Source organism: Argentina silus (assembly GCF_951799395.1).
Source record: "Argentina silus genome assembly, chromosome: X".
In the NCBI taxonomy this organism is placed as follows: Eukaryota; Metazoa; Chordata; class Actinopteri; order Argentiniformes; family Argentinidae; genus Argentina; species Argentina silus.
In genome coordinates this window covers 10667526-10686255 of record NC_139653.1, presented here as the reverse complement: position 1 = coordinate 10686255, position 18730 = coordinate 10667526, and the positions used below count along the sequence as shown (strand labels likewise).

Below are 18730 nucleotides of genomic sequence, written 5' to 3'. Positions count from 1 at the left end.
TCATCAGGAGCTGCAAATGGACCAGCAGGCCAAGAAGCATCTGCAGGAAGAGTTTGATGCTACCCTGGAGGAGAAAGACCAGAGGATCACTGTGCTCCAGACCCAGGTGCGTTTTTGAGTGGCCATGGGCCTACCATTGTCAGTAGTATATAGTGTTAAGTACTGTTTTACTGTAGTCTGTGTTGACTGTGGTTGTGGTTTCCTCCATCAGGTTGCCCTGATGAAAAAGCGCCTAAAGGAGGTCCCAGGGGGTGTCGTTCTACCAGAGGGGGGAATCCCTCAGTCTGAGGATGCTGTCGATTCATCCTCTGTCCCACAGAGCCCCTCTAAGGATCCAGGAGCAGAGACCAGCATCAATGAGGGTATGGTCAAAATCCTTCTAATATATAATGATGTGTGCATTTAGTGTTGAAATATCTATGAATATCTAACTTAATACAGTACAGTTGATTTGTCTCAAATCAGGTTCTATATTCACCTAATGTTTATTCACCTAACACCGCTGATGTTAAGGGTTATTGCCATTCTCACTAAACCACGTTTCCCCCCTGTGAGCAGCAGAGGGCAGCAGTGACCCAGGCAAAGTGGTGGAATTGCTGCAGCAGAGAGTGAAGAGACAGGAGAACCTGCTGCAGAAGTGCAAGGAGCTACTGCGTACACACAAGGAGCGTAGCATGCAGCTGGGCAGTGAGAACGAGACACTGCAGCAGCAGCTGCAGGAGAGACTGCAGGAGCTGGAGAAGATAAAGGTTTGCTATGTTTATTTAACAAGTTCTGCCCATAGAGAGTAGACATGTTTATGTTGTGCACCATAAATATTTACTAGCAAGTGTAAATGTAGGCTATTATATGAAAATCATTACCCTAGGTCTGCTAACAAGAAGGTTTTCCTTTATATTGTCATGATCACATTTATTCACTTTAAATAAAGATATGTTTTACCCCAGAAGTTTCAAGAGAACACTCTTGAAACAAACAATTACCCTGCCTACAGCGATTGATCTGTGTAGTACAAAGTTATTACGAAGGAGGTTCATTTAATAGAGCTGAAGCTGAGATAGCGAGTGTCTGATCAGTATGGTTAGAAACTTTTTTCATCTGTTGGAGGCTTCATGGTTTAGCGATAACATGACCATAACATCTGTACACACACAAAGATAGAGACTTGTTTGCATGTAAAATATTGAAACTAGGGATGAAATAACAGCAAAAACTGTTTTTTGGACAGTTTTTAGGGTACTTTGTTGTCACATTTCTGCCAACCATTTAAAGGACACACATACCTTGACGCACATTTGTCATATTTGTGTGTTCTCTACCTTCCTACCACCATTATTAACCATCACTGGTCCTACTGCACCAATGATTTATTCAGGTATGGCCATTCAAAATGAGTGTTTTCTAGGCCACAAAGAGATGGTTAGCGGCCATTTTGAAAATGACCGTCATGGGGGTATATGGTATACGACCAAATCTGTAATAGCCCTATAGCTAAAAATGCTCCTTAAGACCAACCCTTGCTCTGTGTCAAAAGGCACAATTCCTTCAAAATATGGCCCCTAGCCGCCCCACTATGAGAGGAAGAGCAGAGGTTAACAGGCGTTCAGCTCCCCTAACCAGCGTGGAGGCACCCTGGAGCTGTGGGGCCTGCCCCTGCTCATCCTCACACAGACACCCTGTAAAACAGACCAGCTGTCTCCGAAGCAAGCTATCCTTTCACCTCAGGGATTTAGAATGTACAGGGAGTGTGATCTGCTTTGTATTTTTGGTATGTGAGCGTTATAATGTCAAAGTTGCTAGGTGGGTTGGTTTATTAAGGTAAGGGTGTGGTCTAGGAATGTGACCTTTGTTTTCACTCTATCAATGGTGCTGTCATTTTGCACAATGTGACTGAAATTCTGGTATAGTGGAACGCAGTGGCTGCCTATTGTATCTCTCTGTCTGTGACTCTAGGCTCTCTCCACTGGGTGTGACTGGTGTCGGTAGCCTCACTTCACCAATAGTTCAAACGAATCAGGAAATTGAATAAGCCTTATATAATAATTATATAATAAGCATTTCCTCTTCAGTCACCACTACTTACACAGCAGGGCCTCAGCGGTGTAGCTACTAGCCACTGCTGCTAACCTGGGCTATAATTTAGGTCTGCGTGTTGGTTTAGCTGGGCTGACCGTCGTCTCTGTTGACGGCTGCCTTGTGGCTGTGGCTTCCTGGGTGGTGCAACATAGGGAGCGATGATTTGAACAACATACCAGGAAGAAAGAATTAACCAATCTTCCGCCGTAGATTGAAGACCCATCTCTTCAGGCTACGTCTTAACGGTCCCTCCTAAAGACCTCTTCACCCCCACTACCCCCCTGTACAAGTTTCTCTCCTGTTAATTAAAAAAGAAAAATTCCTTCTTCTAGCATTGTGACTGCCAATGGCCCCTGGTCTGAGCATTGATTGCTTTATCTTATGATGACTGATGGATAGATGATTCACTTACTGAAACAAATGTATTTGTTGTAAGTCGCTTTGGATAAAGGTGTCTGCTAAATGCCATAAATGTAAATGTAATCAGAAATCTTTTTTATTTATTTAAATAATAACCAACATTTCACACACACACACACACACACACACACACACACCATTCCCTTTCAGTGCCCTTTTGCTTTCATATCCTGCAGATGTGTCCACTCTCTAACTGCTCCCTATCTGTGTGTTTATAGGAGCTGCACACTACAGAGAAAACCAAACTGATCACTCAGCTGCGTGATGCCAAGAACCTCATTGAACAGCTGGAGCAGGACAAGGTGAGGGAGGAGGGGATTAAAGGTTCTCATTTTATTTTGAGTGAATGTCCTCCAAGGGGCTTGAGTGTGAAATATAGACATGTTTGTGAACTGCCACTGAGCAAAGAGATCAGAAAACGTTCCTCCCAGTTTGTTGCTCTTAAACTTTGACCCCCAGCTCTGCATGACAGAGACAGTGGCTCGTGAGGTCACCCTCTGGAATGTGGAGAGCACAGAGAATAGTCCAAAACCAGTGGATGCCTGGTGTTCGGAGTCAAAACTGAGGAGTTCATGCCAATCACCAAAATCCGGATATCTCAAGTTTGTGTTGGCTCTACTAGCCTTGACAGCTAAAAGTGTGATTCATGAACGTGTCTTTAGGGCATGGTCATTGCAGAGACTAAGCGTCAGATGCATGAGACTCTGGAGATGAAGGAGGAGGAGATTGCTCAGCTACGCTCCAGGATCAAGGAGGCTGCTGTCCAGAGAGAGGAGCTACAGGAACAGAAGGAGAAGTCTGAGAAATCAGGTGAGTGGGATAAAGACTGCCTCTCCCTTCCTCCCTCTTTCTCGCTCTCTCTCTCTCTCTCTCTCTCTTGTTATCTCTCTCTCTCGTTATCTCTTTGTGTATGTGTGACTGAGGATGTGTTTGCCTCCCAGCGTTTGAGGAGCTGGAGCGGGCCTTAGGCATGGCCCAGCGGGCGGAAGAGGCTCGGAGGCAGCTGCAGGTCCAACTTGATGAGCAGGTAAAGGAGGTGGAGAAGGCCAGTGAGGAGGAGAGGAAGAGCCTGCAGCATGAGCTCACTCGTGTCAAACAGGAAGTGGTCACAATCATGAAGGTCAGCAACATTCTGTACAGCAAAATACTGACTCAGCACAAAGAGCTTTTTGAAAAAGAGATTGCTCATATCAACCAGTTTAATGTGTGTAGCTTTTCTCCATTCATTGATTTAAGCTTTATAGCATGATGTTCAGTGTAGTGCTGAAGAAAAAACATGAAAACATTCCTCCCTCCCTTGAGGGAGGTAGTTGACTTTTAATTCAGATTTGCAACTTACAGCTCATGTATAAACAGACTGTCTGAGCTTCCCCAGTCAGTTTCATCCAGTTTGACTCAATTTGAGCTCCAAGACTACGGAAATCACAGAGAGATTTTAGCTCTGGGATTTTGGTTTGAGAAGTGTCTTACGTGCATATTATACTAGTTTCCCTTTTGACAGGTCCTTCCTGTGTTCACTTTGTATCTAAACTTCAATATGGAATAACTGTAATTTCCCCCATATTTCTCATTCATTGTCATGATAAAGAATGCCTTTTCTGTTACTTGGTAGTCCCACTGTAGGCATTGCCATGAATCACTTTCATTTAGATTCACCTAATGTATAAGAATATGCTTAATACTCATTATGGTAACATTAAATAAAAAAAGACAACGCATATACTCTATGACAAGCACATTAACAGTCTCATATTATGAATATATAGTCCAGATTTAAATTCCCACTCAAATAACAATTTCTGTTTCTGTCATTGGACCCCCTAATCCCTATACTCAAACAAAGGCAAGTGTTTCCCTTTTCATTTTGCATTGGCCAAGTGGCACCCAGGCAAACAGAGCCCCTCCTCCTACTCCACACTTATTGTTTGGCAATTTCGTGCTAGAGTTGTTTCCTGAAGCTAAATAGCTAGAAGTTAGCAATGGATGGGTCTGACCATCTCCTTTGCTTGAATCAAAGGTATGCCAGCTTGTTTTTCAGGTTTTTTCAAAACGGGATGTACTCACTTGTGATATCTAATTAGTGCAACAACCTGACAGTAATTTCATTTTGAACCGCAACAGCCCACCCACTTCTGACTGCTTAATCCCAATTGAACTAGGTGCTGTGATATACAGTATATCATAACATGATTAATGGTGAATATTTGGTAATCATGTAAACAATATGATATTCCAAGTTTAACGCATAGCGTGTTCATGTTTATGTTGCAGAAATCATCAGAGGACAAGGTGGCAGAGATGGACAGGCTGCATCATGAAGCACTGACCAGTAAGGAAGAGGAGCTCAGTGCTCGAATCAGCCAGGCTGTGGTAGGTTCATATCTTTCTTACTCATTGCCTTTCTAGTTTGAAGATATCTCATGCACACTACTGCACAGAATATTCATTGAAAGCAACCTTCTACTCTACGTTAACCAAAGTGTTTGGATTCTATGGTGTAGGAGCAGTGTAAAGAGGAGCTTGCTCAGGCTGCCAAGGAGAGGGAGCAGCAGGCTGCTCTTGCCTTGGAGGATGCAGAGCTGCAGAAGGCAGCCCTAGAGGCAGTGGCAGAGAACAGTGCTAAGGAGATACGACTGGAGCTGGAGACTGCCAGAACTGTGAGTCCTTCATTAATGACTGGTTTATTGATCAATCATGTCCAACTTTCCAACTGTTAAGTAAAAGTAGTTTAAAAATCCATAAGGTTGACTATGGTCATAGCCAGACCTCCAAAACACGTGCTTGGTAGTTTAGGTCTTTTGAAGGTCTGGAGAATTTTAGATTAGCTGATCTGGCTGAGATTGAACTGGACAAAAGTGATCATTGGATGAAGAACCTCAACATGCCTGTAGAATGGTTGTTTGTTATTGTGTGCGTAGTCTGTTTCAACTGGGTAGGACTATTTTGCAGAGAGTTGTTGCTTATGCTAGCTTGAAACACTTTTTGGAGCTCCGTCCAAGCAAGGTATTAGATTGGTATAACGTGTCGCGAGGCATCACTCACGGGTTTATACCCCTTTGTAGTTACTTTCTAAAAACGAATAGCAGAGAGGATGAGGGGCTAACGCAAGTAATAATGTTGTCACCAAGTGCAATAGGTTTGCCAATAGGTTAATTGATTAAAATACATAATAACTGTAAATTTGGGCCATACTGAGTGATCTGATGGTAGAAAATGCCAATAATTAGGCTACTTATTGCCAATCTTATTACTTATTACTTATTGCTACTGTTATGCCTCTCCCCTACTCTCCTCTGCTCTCAGCCCCTGCACACACATCCAGATCACACATCTTTACTGCTCCTCCCTCCCGACAGAGTCAGCCATTACTCTAAAGTTGGTTGTGCTTTTAACTAGTTAGAAACTCATTAACTAGTTAGAAACTCATTAACTAGTTAGAACCTCATTAACTAGTGTCTGTTCTGATGCTGTTTAGCAGCTTCAGTAGCTTCTATTAGGCTACAAATAGAACAAATTTGTTATCTGGATAAATTTTTTGATAGACTCCCATATTCGGCTGATGGTTTGGCAATTTTTCCTTTCATCTCCACTTAGTCTATCTGCTCGATACACATTGTGCTTCCCACTAAGCTCAAGTGTTAAAGTTGCCATTGTGCACAGGGAAGGCTTTCTTCTTGATGCGATCACCTTCTGTGACCAAAGAGAAAACTTATTTGGGCGCCATTAGGCTACTATCATACTAACGTACGTATTATCGTGCTATTGATATAAAACGCCCTTACTTCAAACACATACAGTCATGAGAAAAAGTTAGGACACCCCCCAAAATATTAAGTTATTCTCTTAAAAATATGGACATATCAATATGTTATCTTCTTTCTAACAATGTCTATAGATAAAGGGGATGTAATTGAACAAAAAACTATGAAAATGTAACTTTGTAATCATTTATTTAACGAAAAATTAACAATAATGCCAATTCCTACTGAGGAAAAAGTTAGGACACCCTATGCCCTAATAGCTAGTATTGCCCCCCTTGGCTGAAATAACCTCAATTAGACGTTTCTTATAACTGTCTACAGGTCTCTGACATCAATTGGGAGAAAGTTTTTCCCACTCCTCCTTGCAGAATTCTTTCAGCTGTGTGATGTTCGAGGGGTGTCTTGCATGCACAGCCAGTTTCAAATCAATCCACAGCATCTCAATAAGATTAAGATCCGGGCTTTGACTTGACCATTCCAGAACTCTCAATTTATTTTTCTTGAGCCATTCCTTGGTAGATTTACTGGAATGTTTTGGGTCATTGTCATGTTGCATGGTCCACATCTGCTTCAGCTTCAACTTTCGAACAGATGGTCTCACATTTTCCTCAAGCACCCTCTGATACAATACAAAATTCATAGTGGATTCTATGATGGTGAGCTGACCAGGCCCTGCTGCAGAAAAGCAGCCCCAAACCATGACATTTCCACCCCCATGCTTCACAGTTGGTATGAGGTTCTTGTTCTCAAATGCTGTCTTGGTTTTGCGCCAAACATGTTTACTCTTACTGTGCCCAAATAGTTCAACTTTGGATTCATCTGTCCAAAGCACATTGTTCCAGAAGTTCTGGTCTTTCTCTAGGTGTTCTCTGGCAAACTTTAGTCTTGCCCTGATGTTTTTTTTTGACAGCAGGGGTTTCCTCCTTGCACACCTCCCATGTAATGCAAACTTGTTCAGTCTCTTTCTTATGGTGGATGCATGTACTTTGACATCAATTGTGGCAAGAGATACCTGTAGGTCTCGTGATGACATTCTGGGATTGTTGGAGACTTCTTTAAGCATCTTTCGGTCAGCTCTTATGCTGAACTTGCTTGGGCGGCCTGACCTGGCCATGTTGGTGGTGGTTTTAAATGTTCTCCACTTGTAAATTATTTTCCGGACAGTGGAATGGCCAATTTCGAATAGTTTGGAGATCTTTTTATATCCCTTCCCAGACTCATATGCATCTACAATTTTTCTTCTGAAGGCCTCAGAGAGCTCTTTTGATCTCGCCATGGTGATGCAACTCACTTCAACAATCAAGAGCAAACCAAACTAAATATCTGAGGCTTAAATAGGACAGGCTCCTCCAAAATCCTCTGTAACGATGTTCTAATCATTTGCACCTGATGTGGTGCTCTTTATTATAATTTTAGGCATTTTAAGTGGAACTAAATGTGGGGGTGTCCTAACTTTTTCCTCACAAGAAGATTGCATTTCTATTAATTACATTTTACCAATCATTTTTTAAATAATTTGTTTCAGTTGTATTTGTTTAGTTATATTACCTCAATTTTTCAATATTGTTCAAATGAATATCAAATGTCCATATGTTTGAATATGTTGAAGAAGACAAAGGTTTTCATAGGGTGTCCTAATTTTTTCTCATGACTGTATTTTACCAATAGGCTAAGACAAAATATTTGCACAGCCAAATTATTTGGTTACAAATGCAACTGGCTATAAACCACACAACTATGGTTTCCGTATTGATATAGGCCAAGTGTTGGTATTCAATTATGCTGCATAACAGACTCACACAATATTATTCCAAACTTCATTAGGCTATAGGCCTACAGCTGCACTCTTTCACCATAGTTTTGTCAAAATTGCCAGTGTAATTTTGTAAATGCTAGTTTCATCAAAATTGTCCCAGTAGTGTCATTGGGGGGGGGGCAATTAGCATAATTTTGCATTTAGCTATATATTCATGAGCTGTGCATTATGACTCTATAGCAAATATATACAATTAATAATGTTTACTAAATTGCAGAGAATACTAGAACTGGAAAGTTCTGTGGAAAAGGACTCAGAAGCTAGATCAGGGCAGTCAGATGAACTCTCCCATCAGATGGAGGACATGAAGACAACACACAAGGAGGAAATTACTGCACGAGAAGAAACCCACCGAGAGCAGCTGGAAAAGCATAAACTGAAGCAGGACGTCCTAGCCCAGCAACATAACACTGCTATAGAGGAGCTCAAGAAGAAACACGGAGACGAGGTGGAGACCATCCTTAAGGAGAAAGAGCTGCAGTTCCATGCCCATGTGGAAGACATGAACCAGAAAACCTTGGAAAAGCTGGATCTAAAGCAGACTGAGCTGGAGGCTCTTTCCTCTGAGCTGTCAGAAGTGTTGAAGTGTAAACAGATATTGGAGGAGAAGCTGGCAGCAGCTGAGGATGCTGGTGGTTCAGCCAGACAGGAGCTTGAGCAAAAGCTGCAGCATGAGTTGACCAAACACAGTGTAGAGATTGAGGACATCAGGTTGCAGCATGAGCAGTCACTGGGAGGAATGGAAAAGACACTCAAAGAGGAACTCAACAAGTTGAAGATGGTCCTGAAGGAGAAGGAGAGGGAACTTGAAGAGCGCTCTCTCAGAGAGAAAAGTATAGAAGAAGAATCAGAGACTGTCCTACAAGACAGGAATGCAAAGGTTAAAGAATTGGAGGTGCTTCAGCATAGTTTAATGCAGGCCCAATCAGAAAAGGAGGGCCTTGAGCAGTCCAATGTACATCTAAGTAAGATTAGTGATGAACTTTCACAATGCAAGAGTGAGTTGAAAGATTTAGAGCAGCAGTTGCAACAGGCCAAGAAGGACTTCTCTGAACAGGAGAAATCTTACACTAAAGAACTGAATACTAAGCAAGAAAAAGAAAAACAATTGAACAAACAGCTTGATGACCTAAAGGCTGCTCACGATAAGAAAATTGAAAACACCAAGAAAGAGATGGAGGGCAAGTTGAAAGCCCAGGAAACAAAGATGGACAAAATCAAACATAAAGCCAAAGAAATGCAAGAGAAATTTAAGAAGAGGCTTCAGGAGCAGGAGGAATCTAGCAAAAATGAGCTAGCAAAAAAAGAGAAAGAGCTACAGGAGAAGGAGCAGCAGGTGAAGGACAACATGATGGAGATGGCCCAGACAAATTCAGAGGGCCTGAGTAGCACACTGTCTGAGCTACAGGCCAACCACAAGGGAGAGCTAGAGAAGCTACGGCAGGTCTGTAAACAGGAGCAGGAGGAGCTGGAGCGTCATTGGAAGGAGAAGCTGGGACAACAGGAAGAGGACATGCAGGAGAAACACACTCATATGCTACAGCAGAAGGCACAGGAAGTGGAGGAGGTTGCTCAACAGCTTAGCACTACCAGAGAGGAGAAAGAACGAGTTTTGCAGGAGGTGAAGAACTTAAGAGAGGAGCTGGCAATGAGAGAGACCACGGTGCATAAACTGCAAGCAGAGCTTAAGGAAGCTGCAGTAAAGCTGGAAAGTTTGTCTCAAGCTGAGGCAATACTCAAAGAGCAAGTGGAGGCAGTTGAGAAAAACCTAAGCCAGGCTCTGAATGAGAGAAACTCCTTCCAGGACCGGCTGAGCAAGGTTGAGGAAGAGAGCAGGGCAAAGCTGAAGGCCCAGACTGACAAGTTTGAAGAGACAGAGAAAAAGCTTCAAATTGCAATCAGCAACCAACTGAAGCATTACTGCCAAGAAATTCAGGCTAAGATGGACGGTGGTACGAATGAGCTCTGTGAAAGAGTGGAGGGTAGAGTGAGGGAGCTGAAAGACAGGGTGTTATGTAATCAGAAAAAGGTAGCACATCTTAAAAACATAATTCTAACTAAGGTTGATAGAATCCGCACTTTAGAGGAGCAGCTCCTGCAGCGGTCAGTGGAGAATCAGAACCTATGCAGTTCACTAGAGCAGATGACCGCTCAGCTAGATGTATATACAGAAAATATCAAAGCCTTAACAAGAGAGAAGGAGTCTCTACAAAGGGATGCTGAGAGTCAATCTCAAGCTCTCTCTGAAAAAGTAATTTGTATCGAGAAGCTCAGCGAGGACAACAAAACTATCTCAGAGAATGTTAAAACAAATGCTTTGCAAATCAGCAATTTAGAAAGTATAATAAATGACTTGAAGACCCAGTTAGCAAGTAGCTTAACTGGGAAGAACGAAGCCATATCCCTGCTTGATCAGCAGCACAAGGAAAAGAGAGAGAGGCTTGTTAGCCAAATGGAGGAGACCATTGAGAGGCTAGACAAAGAGAAGAAGTCTGCTGTGGAGCAGGCTGACACACTCAGGAACAATCTGTCTGAGTTCAAGAGAAAGGCAGAGTCTAAGTTCACTCAGAACCATAATACTGTCAAGTCTCTGCAGGCAAGGATTGAGGACATGGAGAGACAGGTCGCTGACAAGGATGAAGCACTGCAGAGGCTGACAACCGGCATTGACAATCAGTCCATCAGCAAGTCAGAGATGGACCAGGTCTTGAGCGAGAAGGAGCAGAAGATCAGTGCGCTTACCTTGGAGATGGAGAGGTGTAATGTTAGAGTCATTGAACTGGAGGAGCAACTGTCTCTCAAGACAAACGAGTGTGAACAGTTAATAACTGACCTGAAGCAGCAACACAGTATAATGGATAATGAAAAAAGGGAGCTCACAGAGAGACTGCAACAAACTAATGAGCAGTTCACCCAGAATGGTAATCTAGTGCGGGAGACTGAGGAGAAATTGCAATCTCTAGAGAAAGAAAACCAAACTTCTAAACAAGAGCTGGTGCGTCAAAGGGAAGACTTTGAAAAGATTAAAGCTGGGATTCTTAAGAGCAAGGAGGATAGTCTAAAGGCAGCTGAGGAGAGAATGTCCGCAGAGAGTGCTGGGAAAGTGGCAGAGTTAAAAAAGAAAGCTGAGCAGAAAATCGGCCAGATCCGAAAACAGCTAACGTCACATCTGGAGGAGAAGGACCAGACCATCAATGTCATTCAGACACAACTGGGGGAGATGAAGGAAAGTGAAGCAATGATGAAACAGCACATGGAAACCCTGGAGGAGAAATGTAAAACACTGGAGGAAATTGTAGCCAAGCTCAAAGAAGAGCAGGAGAAACACCTTGAGCAGGTACGCAGTGATGAGAGACTTGAGAAAGAGTGTTCTTTAGAGAGTTTGAAGGACATGTATGAGGAAAAGCTATCAACACTTCAGAGAGAAGTATCAAAGCAGGAGGAGACTAAAGCAGATGAGGCTCTTTCAAGGCTATCAGAGGTTGAGAAGAAGCTCAAAGAAACAGAGGAGCAAAATGAAAATCATCTTGCTGAAATCAGCAGCCTTAAGGTAGATCTGCTTGAGAAGACTGCACTGGTTGTAGAGCAAAAAACAGCTATAGCTTGCTTCGAGAAACAGGGTCAGAGCCCAGTGAATCTGGAGAATGCAATAGAGATGGAGCATTGCACTGCAGAGCAGGCCGAGAGTAACGTTGGAAAAGAGATGGAAAACCATTCTCTGAAGGAAGAAGAGATGGACATTGAATCTTCAATGTCACTACAGAATAAGCTGAAAGAGGCAGTGAATGAAAAGCAGAAGCTCCAGAAAGACTTCACCAGGCTGCAGAAAGACCTCCGATCATTGAGGAAGGAGCATGAGCAGGACCTGGAGTACATTAAGAAAGAACTGACAGGAGAGAACGAGAAGAAGCTAAAGTGAGTTTCTTACATTATTTCCTTTTATAGTCAATTGAGGTCAGTAAATTAACACATTCAGTATCCAACATATATATCGTTTTTTTCATAGATGTTCACTTTATGTTTTGACTTTGTCTCTGTTTCCTTGTTGTTGGTGTATATTTAACTACTTTCACCACATTCGATAGGCTTGAATTAGAGGATATGGAAATGAAGCACAACTCTGGCCTGAAGCAGCTGATGAGGGAGTTCAACACACAGATGGCCTTGAAAGAGCAGGAGCTGGATGCTGTTATTAAGGAGACCATTGGTGAGAGGGAGTTAAAAGCATTACAAAAAATGTTTTGATTAACCTATCAGAAAACAAAACAACAAAAACAACTAAATTACTACAGTATGTTCTATAGCATGTGAATTGAACTTTGAAAAATCACTCTAGCTTTATGTGATAATTTATTTCTAATCTCTACTCATGCACTCAAACAATACAGTTTACTCATAGAAAAATGGAAATTAAATGAAAGATGAGTGACTTTACTGATATTTAACAATAGGGTGGAACAGCAATTTGGGATCACAGGATTAGGAAACTGTCTGTCTGAATTGCCATATGTTTTCACTGTGGACGATTCATGTTGCATTCCAACCGGCTGTGAGTGGTTTGGAATATGTGAATGTGTTTAAAGCTCGCTCCTCCGTTCAGGGAAGGCCCAGAGTGTTGAAGCAGAGCTCATGAACAGCCATCGAGAGGAAGCCAATCAGCTTCAGAAGGTGATTGCCCAGAAGGATGATGACTTAAACAGAACAGTCCAGCGATATGAGCAGGTCCTGCAGGTATTGTATGGATGAATGGTACATTACTATAGATTTAGTACAACGTCATTAAATTACATTTATCATCAGAGACTGGTTCGCTCTAAACAAAGATGTCTGATAGGATGTATACACTGTTACATTCTATGATTCTGTAACTCCTAGTTCCTACATTTTTATTTTGCTTTTTGTTAAGAAAGCACATCCGGAATTCATTATCGTCAGGGAACCACCTCCCCTCAGCCTCAGAGAGCTCCACTAAATTACATATACCTTATGACTGCTTGAGGAATGAAATTAAAGTAAACTTTAGGAAGTAAACTAAACCTGTATCGCACCCATCACTGTCTCTAAACATAATTTAAGTAAGGAGGTCTGGAGTATGGCACTTGTAATTTGACTGACATACTTTAGCTGTGAGACAGACTATACAGAGTTGAAACATAGGAAATGACTCAGCTGTTGCTTTCTTCCTCTCAGACTCGAGAGGATGAGATGGGGGATCGTGTGTGGCAGGTACAGAAAGAGCTGGAGGACCTACAGACAAGGAGTCACAGTAACTCACAGGTACTACAGCCAGGTTTACATTTATCCACAGACACTGGACAAATGTGGAAGTAAATACTATTACAGTGGTAGAGGTTATATACAGCCCTGGAGGATTGGATGACGTGATTCATACGTAAGTCATATGCTGCTCGCCCTTACAAAGGCTGTGCTCTGATGAGAATTGCAATTGTGTCGACCCTGCTCTCAGAGGGCTTGTATTTCAAACACCTTAGTCTGATGGAAGCATTACCGGTTGAGAAGGCCAAACAAAACCAGACAGGAGTTTTTCTGGATACCCCCAGGTGCTTTTAGTTTCCTTATTAGTCAAGTTCAAGTCGAGTCCCTTTTCAAAATGTGACTTACATTCAAGTGTGCAGAGACAGCTTGCTTACTACATACAGTACTTTGCTCATCAGGCTTTCATTTGAGTGAGGTGGCTGCTCTCCAAAGCATGCCGGATGCTGTGAGGATCTCTTGAATCAGACTGGAATGTTCTCCCTGGAAAATGGGTTTAAAGATGCAGCACACCGCCTCCGTCCCTGTTCCCAATTAACCCCCTAAGAGATCATCCTAGGCTTCAGATTTATACTGTAGAGGTTCTCAGTCAAGCTCTGTGTGCTGGGAAGGAGCCAGAGCGGAGCAAACACTCAGGAGGGAAGTGTTATCCATGCAGTGAGACCCCCTCACAGACTAACGCCCACGCACGTACTCACACACACACACACACACACACACACACACACAAAGAAGTGAGCAGCTCTCTTCTGTTTAACCTCGCTGCATTTTTGCCGGCTGATGTAATAACTTTATGGGGGGATTGTGTGGGGTTATGCTCAGGAAGGCCTTCCCTTACTCAGGGCCTCACATAGTAGATGTCAGGTCACTCTTTGTCTCAGAGCTTTACAGCCTCTAGAATAGACAGCCAAGTTCTCCTAGCCGATTCCCCGTCTATTTAGCAGGAAAGTTCAAAACTGGCCCAGAATTACCATACAGTATGTGACTCTATGATATGTAGACTGGTATGGTGAACACTGCCATCTTACTCTTTTTCTTTTTTCCAGATGGGTGTAGAGGAACTACAGGTGAGTTTGTTACCATCTGCTCTTTGATCCTTAGGGTTTATTGTTTTAAGTTGATACATGTGATCAAATGACTCCAGTTACTCACTCTGCATGTTACAATACTGTGGACGTGCTGGATGTAGTTATTGTATAAAGAGTCAGTTGACATCAGTAGTGTGTTAGCCCAACTATCTCCCTACTGTATGTTTCACTTACTCATCCTCTTACTCCAACATGCCCCTCTCTTCTGTTCCTCCACTCAGGCTCAGCTTGCAGAGAGGACAACCCTGCTGAGTGAGGCCAGGCTGAAGGAGCAGGAGTTTGTTGACAGGGTAAGTGTCTGTCCCTCTGTGTTATGGTTAACTAGACATCCAGTGCCTTCGGAAAGTATTCAGACCCCTTCACTTTTTCCACATTTTGTTGTGTTATAGACTCAATTTAAAATGGATTAAATTAAAAGAATTTGCCATCAATCCACACACAATACCCCAGAATGACAAAGCAAAAACGTTTTTAGAAATCTCAGTAAATTGAAATACAGAAATACCTCATGTACATAAGTATTCAGACCCTTTGCTATGACACTCTTAAAATTAGATCAAATGCAAAAAGGTCACCAACAAATCACTCAATAAGTTGAATTGAGTCCATCTTAATGCAAGGATAATAGTTCATGTAATTTTGGAATTAATATATTAGTTTTTATAGGGTCTCTGATTTGCATTGAAATCAATTACACACTGTGTAGATTAGGATGTCACTACCAACTCATTGATCCTGACAAACTCCCCAGTCCCTACCAGTGACAAACATACCCATAACTTGATGCAGCTACCACCTTCTTCACACGAGAGATGGTGCCGAAACTGCATTGCATATGCTAGATTTGCACCAAACTTAATGCTTTGTAGTAAAAACCAAATAAACACATTTCCAGCCACTATCTTTGCTGTATCACTTGAATTCATTGTTGCAAACACATTTATGGATATGAGAGAGATTATTTTCCATTAAGGGATTCTTTTTGGCCACTTGGTTATAGGCCAATTTTGTAGAGTGACTGAGATGATGTTGTCCCATTGACTGTGCTCTTTCCTCTCCACGATTCAATTTTGTAGATTTTTGTAAGTCTCCCCAGGCCTCAGGGTTGCATTCCTGCGCAGTTTTGTTCCTCTCCATTTGCTCAGTTTGTAATGACAACCTGATCCGCACAGTGTGTAATTGATTCCTATGCAAATCAGAGACCCTATAAAAACAAAGATATTAATTCCAAAATGGCTTGCATTAAGATGGACTCAATTCAACTTATTGAATGATTTGTTGATGACATTTTTGCATTTTAGCTAATTTTAAGAGTGTCATAGCAAAGGGTCTGAATACTTATGTACATGAGGTATTTCTGAATTTTAATAAATTTACTGAAATTTCTAAAAATGTGTTTTCGCTTTTGTCATTCTGGGGTATTGTGTGTGGATTGATATTTATCCATTTTAAATTGAGTCTACAACACAACAAAATGTGGAAAAAGTAAAGGGGTCTGAATATTTTCCGAAGGCACTGTAAGTCTGTACACTACATTCCTCTTCTCTTTTCCCAGGACTCTGTTTGCCTCCAGTCAAAGGACTTTTTTTGGGTCAATTTAATTACACAGCACATCTGCTTACTTTTTCTTTAACCTTATAAATGATTAGAGTGCCCCTTCCCACTGTTTTTCTCAAACACGTCGCCATTTTCACAATTATAACCCATGGTTTGCACTGCTGTTCATCTCCCACAGACTATACAAATAATATATTAACGGAACCACTTCCGTAAAATTGTTAATATCCTTTTATCCTCTTCTGAGGATTTAGGTGTCATCACGTGCTTTTTTCATTATACTGTAGATCCACTCGCTTGAGGACAAGATTAGATGCGTCAACAAAAACTCAGTTGTGACTCATCTTGGAAGCACATTCAAAGGTAATGTAAACATGATCAACATGTCTGTAAATTCAACATCACCAAGATGTAGACTCACCTGTTCTCCAACTGTAGAAGGAAATGAAAATAGTTGAACCCAGTGTAACTGATGCCAGAGACTAAACATGTTATTGATTGTAGTAATCTAGCGTGTGAGCCATAGATTGACTTGTATGCCTCTAGCCCAGCTGCTCATACACACTGCTATCAATCTGCCTTCTGCACACACGCACCGCTGAACGTGGCTAAAAAATATGGGACATGAGAGGCGGAAATGGAAGACTGGACACAGGGGGGTTAGGATAGGGGGCAAAGGGGGGGGGTCTGTCGACTAAATTCTAGCCTCTTCATGGACCTTCCCTGCTGGTGTAATAAAGAGAATCGGCTGTCGGAAGGGGGGCGGTGAAAACTCATCCGTGGCTGTAATGGCTTTTGCAGGTTGTGGTCTTTCTGTTCCCACGCAAAACCCCAACATACACAACCTGCCCTGAAACTTCACCACTCAATTTCAAAAGCTATCAAACTTGAGACAAGTCCGCTCTTTTAGTCTCATCATTTAAATAAGCCCCTGACAAGTTCACATTCTAACCTTTCCCCTTATTCAATCCCAATTACCTATTTATTGCTGTTGTAAAAGCCCAGTGATCTCATACCACCTCAGACTATGATGAGTCAGTATAGCCTCTCAAAATGCAAACACGCACACCAACAGGCTCCGCAGATAAACTTAGATTAAAATGAATACTCCAGCACACACGATTTTTACCTCTGCTGAAGTCATTCAGCCTCACCATAACACTGTGTCAACATGGGTTAGCTGTCCTGACCACTAAGAGTTGTGGTTCCAGGTAGAGGGGAAGATGAGAAAGTTGTTGATGTTGATATCTGGTTGCAGGTCCTTGGCCCCCTCCTGGGTGAGTGTGGATTCAGCTGGGCTGACCTGGGGTCAGGAGAACATAGTCTAGGGGATTTATTGGCTGCCCGTTTATCCACGCCTGCTGATCAAAGCTTTGTTTGGGCTCCACTATCACCTCTACCTTTCCCTTTTCACATCAAGCGGTCTCTGCAGGCATGCCCAAGGCATTTGGTGTCATCATCTAAATGGCTATTCCAGAGAAACAGAAGGGTCGAGGGCACTCTGTACTGGCTTTAACCTCTCCATTGCAAACCTGGAAGAGGATAGCTATACCTTAGTGATTTGCTATTTTTGTGTGACCATTTTAACGTGTAATTTCACACAGTGGCACTATAGACAGTTATAGTTATAGACACTATAGACAGTCATGTCCCATACATCATCCTTGGTAGGGAATATGGTGTTGTTGTACAGTATAGCTGGATGACCTAAGGCCCACACCAGTAATTGACTTTTCTTTATAATATATGACATCCTGCATGTTATTGCACAATGATTCAAGTCATACAATTGACATTTCGGTCAAAGTATATGTATTTTGGGCCCAGAGTGAAATATAACTCTCCAAACCCCCTTTCACCAGCTTTTTTTTTTCTTGAGTCGAACAACCTTTCTACACATTTTATTGAGAATTGCTCCTCACTATATCTGGTGTTACTTTCCCAAATAGCTCCGTGAATGACCAACGTTACCACTCAGTGTTTCCAGTCTTTTGAGTGTTTATTTTTTTTCAAGAAAAGCCAGGAAGGAAAACTGTCTGGCGTGGGCCTTTAAGCTCTTGCAATGGAAAAGTGCCTATTTTAAGCCATGTGCCATTCTTTCTGGGGTTTTTTGTAGTTGGCACTTAATTTGACCCACGCCTGTGCTATAAGTGTTTCAGTCCTCTGTTGCTAGTAGGAACATGATGCCATGTGAACAATATCAGTGCTATAATTAGGCTGGAAAGTTAGATTTCCAGCCTTGTTTGGAGCAGTGAATAACTATGGAGGAATCACATTTAGAACAATCTTGAATATTCAGATTTACTATGTAAATATTTGAGGACACATCCACTTTCCCTTTCATGCTTTGATCAACGAAACAGTTTAATGAGTCACACAGATATTTGTGTGACCAGTGTGTCTGTGCTGATAGATCCTATGGGTGCCTTAACTCAGAAGTTCAGCATCAAAGGCTTTTCTATCACAGACATGGTCATTTATGTGTGGAATGTCAGTGAGTGGTTGACAGTATACCTATGACTAAAAATGTGTTATGGTAATAGTTTGATGTAGTTTATTGACTGTATGAATGTTCCTCAAAATTTACTTTTGAGTGTTTTTTTCAGACCCTGGACACTACAGTGCTGATGCCTTCTCAGAGCCCACTGAGTTTGAGTACCTGAGGAAGGTGTTATTTGAGTACATGATGGGGCGTGAAACAAAGGTAACATCATCTACAATACAGTATACTTAACCCA

The 18730-nt window shown here is 42.0% G+C and overlaps 1 protein-coding gene across 2 annotated transcripts in view; it reads left to right on the top strand.

Moving 5' to 3' along the window:
* golga4 (golgin A4) overlaps nt 1-18730 on the top strand; it is a 36085-nt gene that overhangs the window by 13287 nt on the left and 4068 nt on the right. The window contains exons 7-22 of one of the 2 annotated variants that reach the window (XM_083696065.1): nt 8-106; nt 212-362; nt 562-749; nt 2715-2798; nt 3159-3306; nt 3438-3616; nt 4768-4866; nt 4998-5153; nt 8291-11988; nt 12159-12280; nt 12674-12804; nt 13264-13350; nt 14394-14414; nt 14657-14725; nt 16280-16355; nt 18599-18696. In XM_083696065.1, coding sequence (XP_083552191.1) covers nt 8-106; nt 212-362; nt 562-749; nt 2715-2798; nt 3159-3306; nt 3438-3616; nt 4768-4866; nt 4998-5153; nt 8291-11988; nt 12159-12280; nt 12674-12804; nt 13264-13350; nt 14394-14414; nt 14657-14725; nt 16280-16355; nt 18599-18696 — 5406 coding nt within the window. Of the gene's footprint in view, nt 1-7; nt 107-211; nt 363-558; nt 750-2714; nt 2799-3158; nt 3307-3437; nt 3617-4767; nt 4867-4997; nt 5154-8290; nt 11989-12158; nt 12281-12673; nt 12805-13263; nt 13351-14393; nt 14415-14656; nt 14726-16279; nt 16356-18598; nt 18697-18730 lie in introns of both variants that reach the window. The other variant, XM_083696064.1, reaches the window with a different exon arrangement.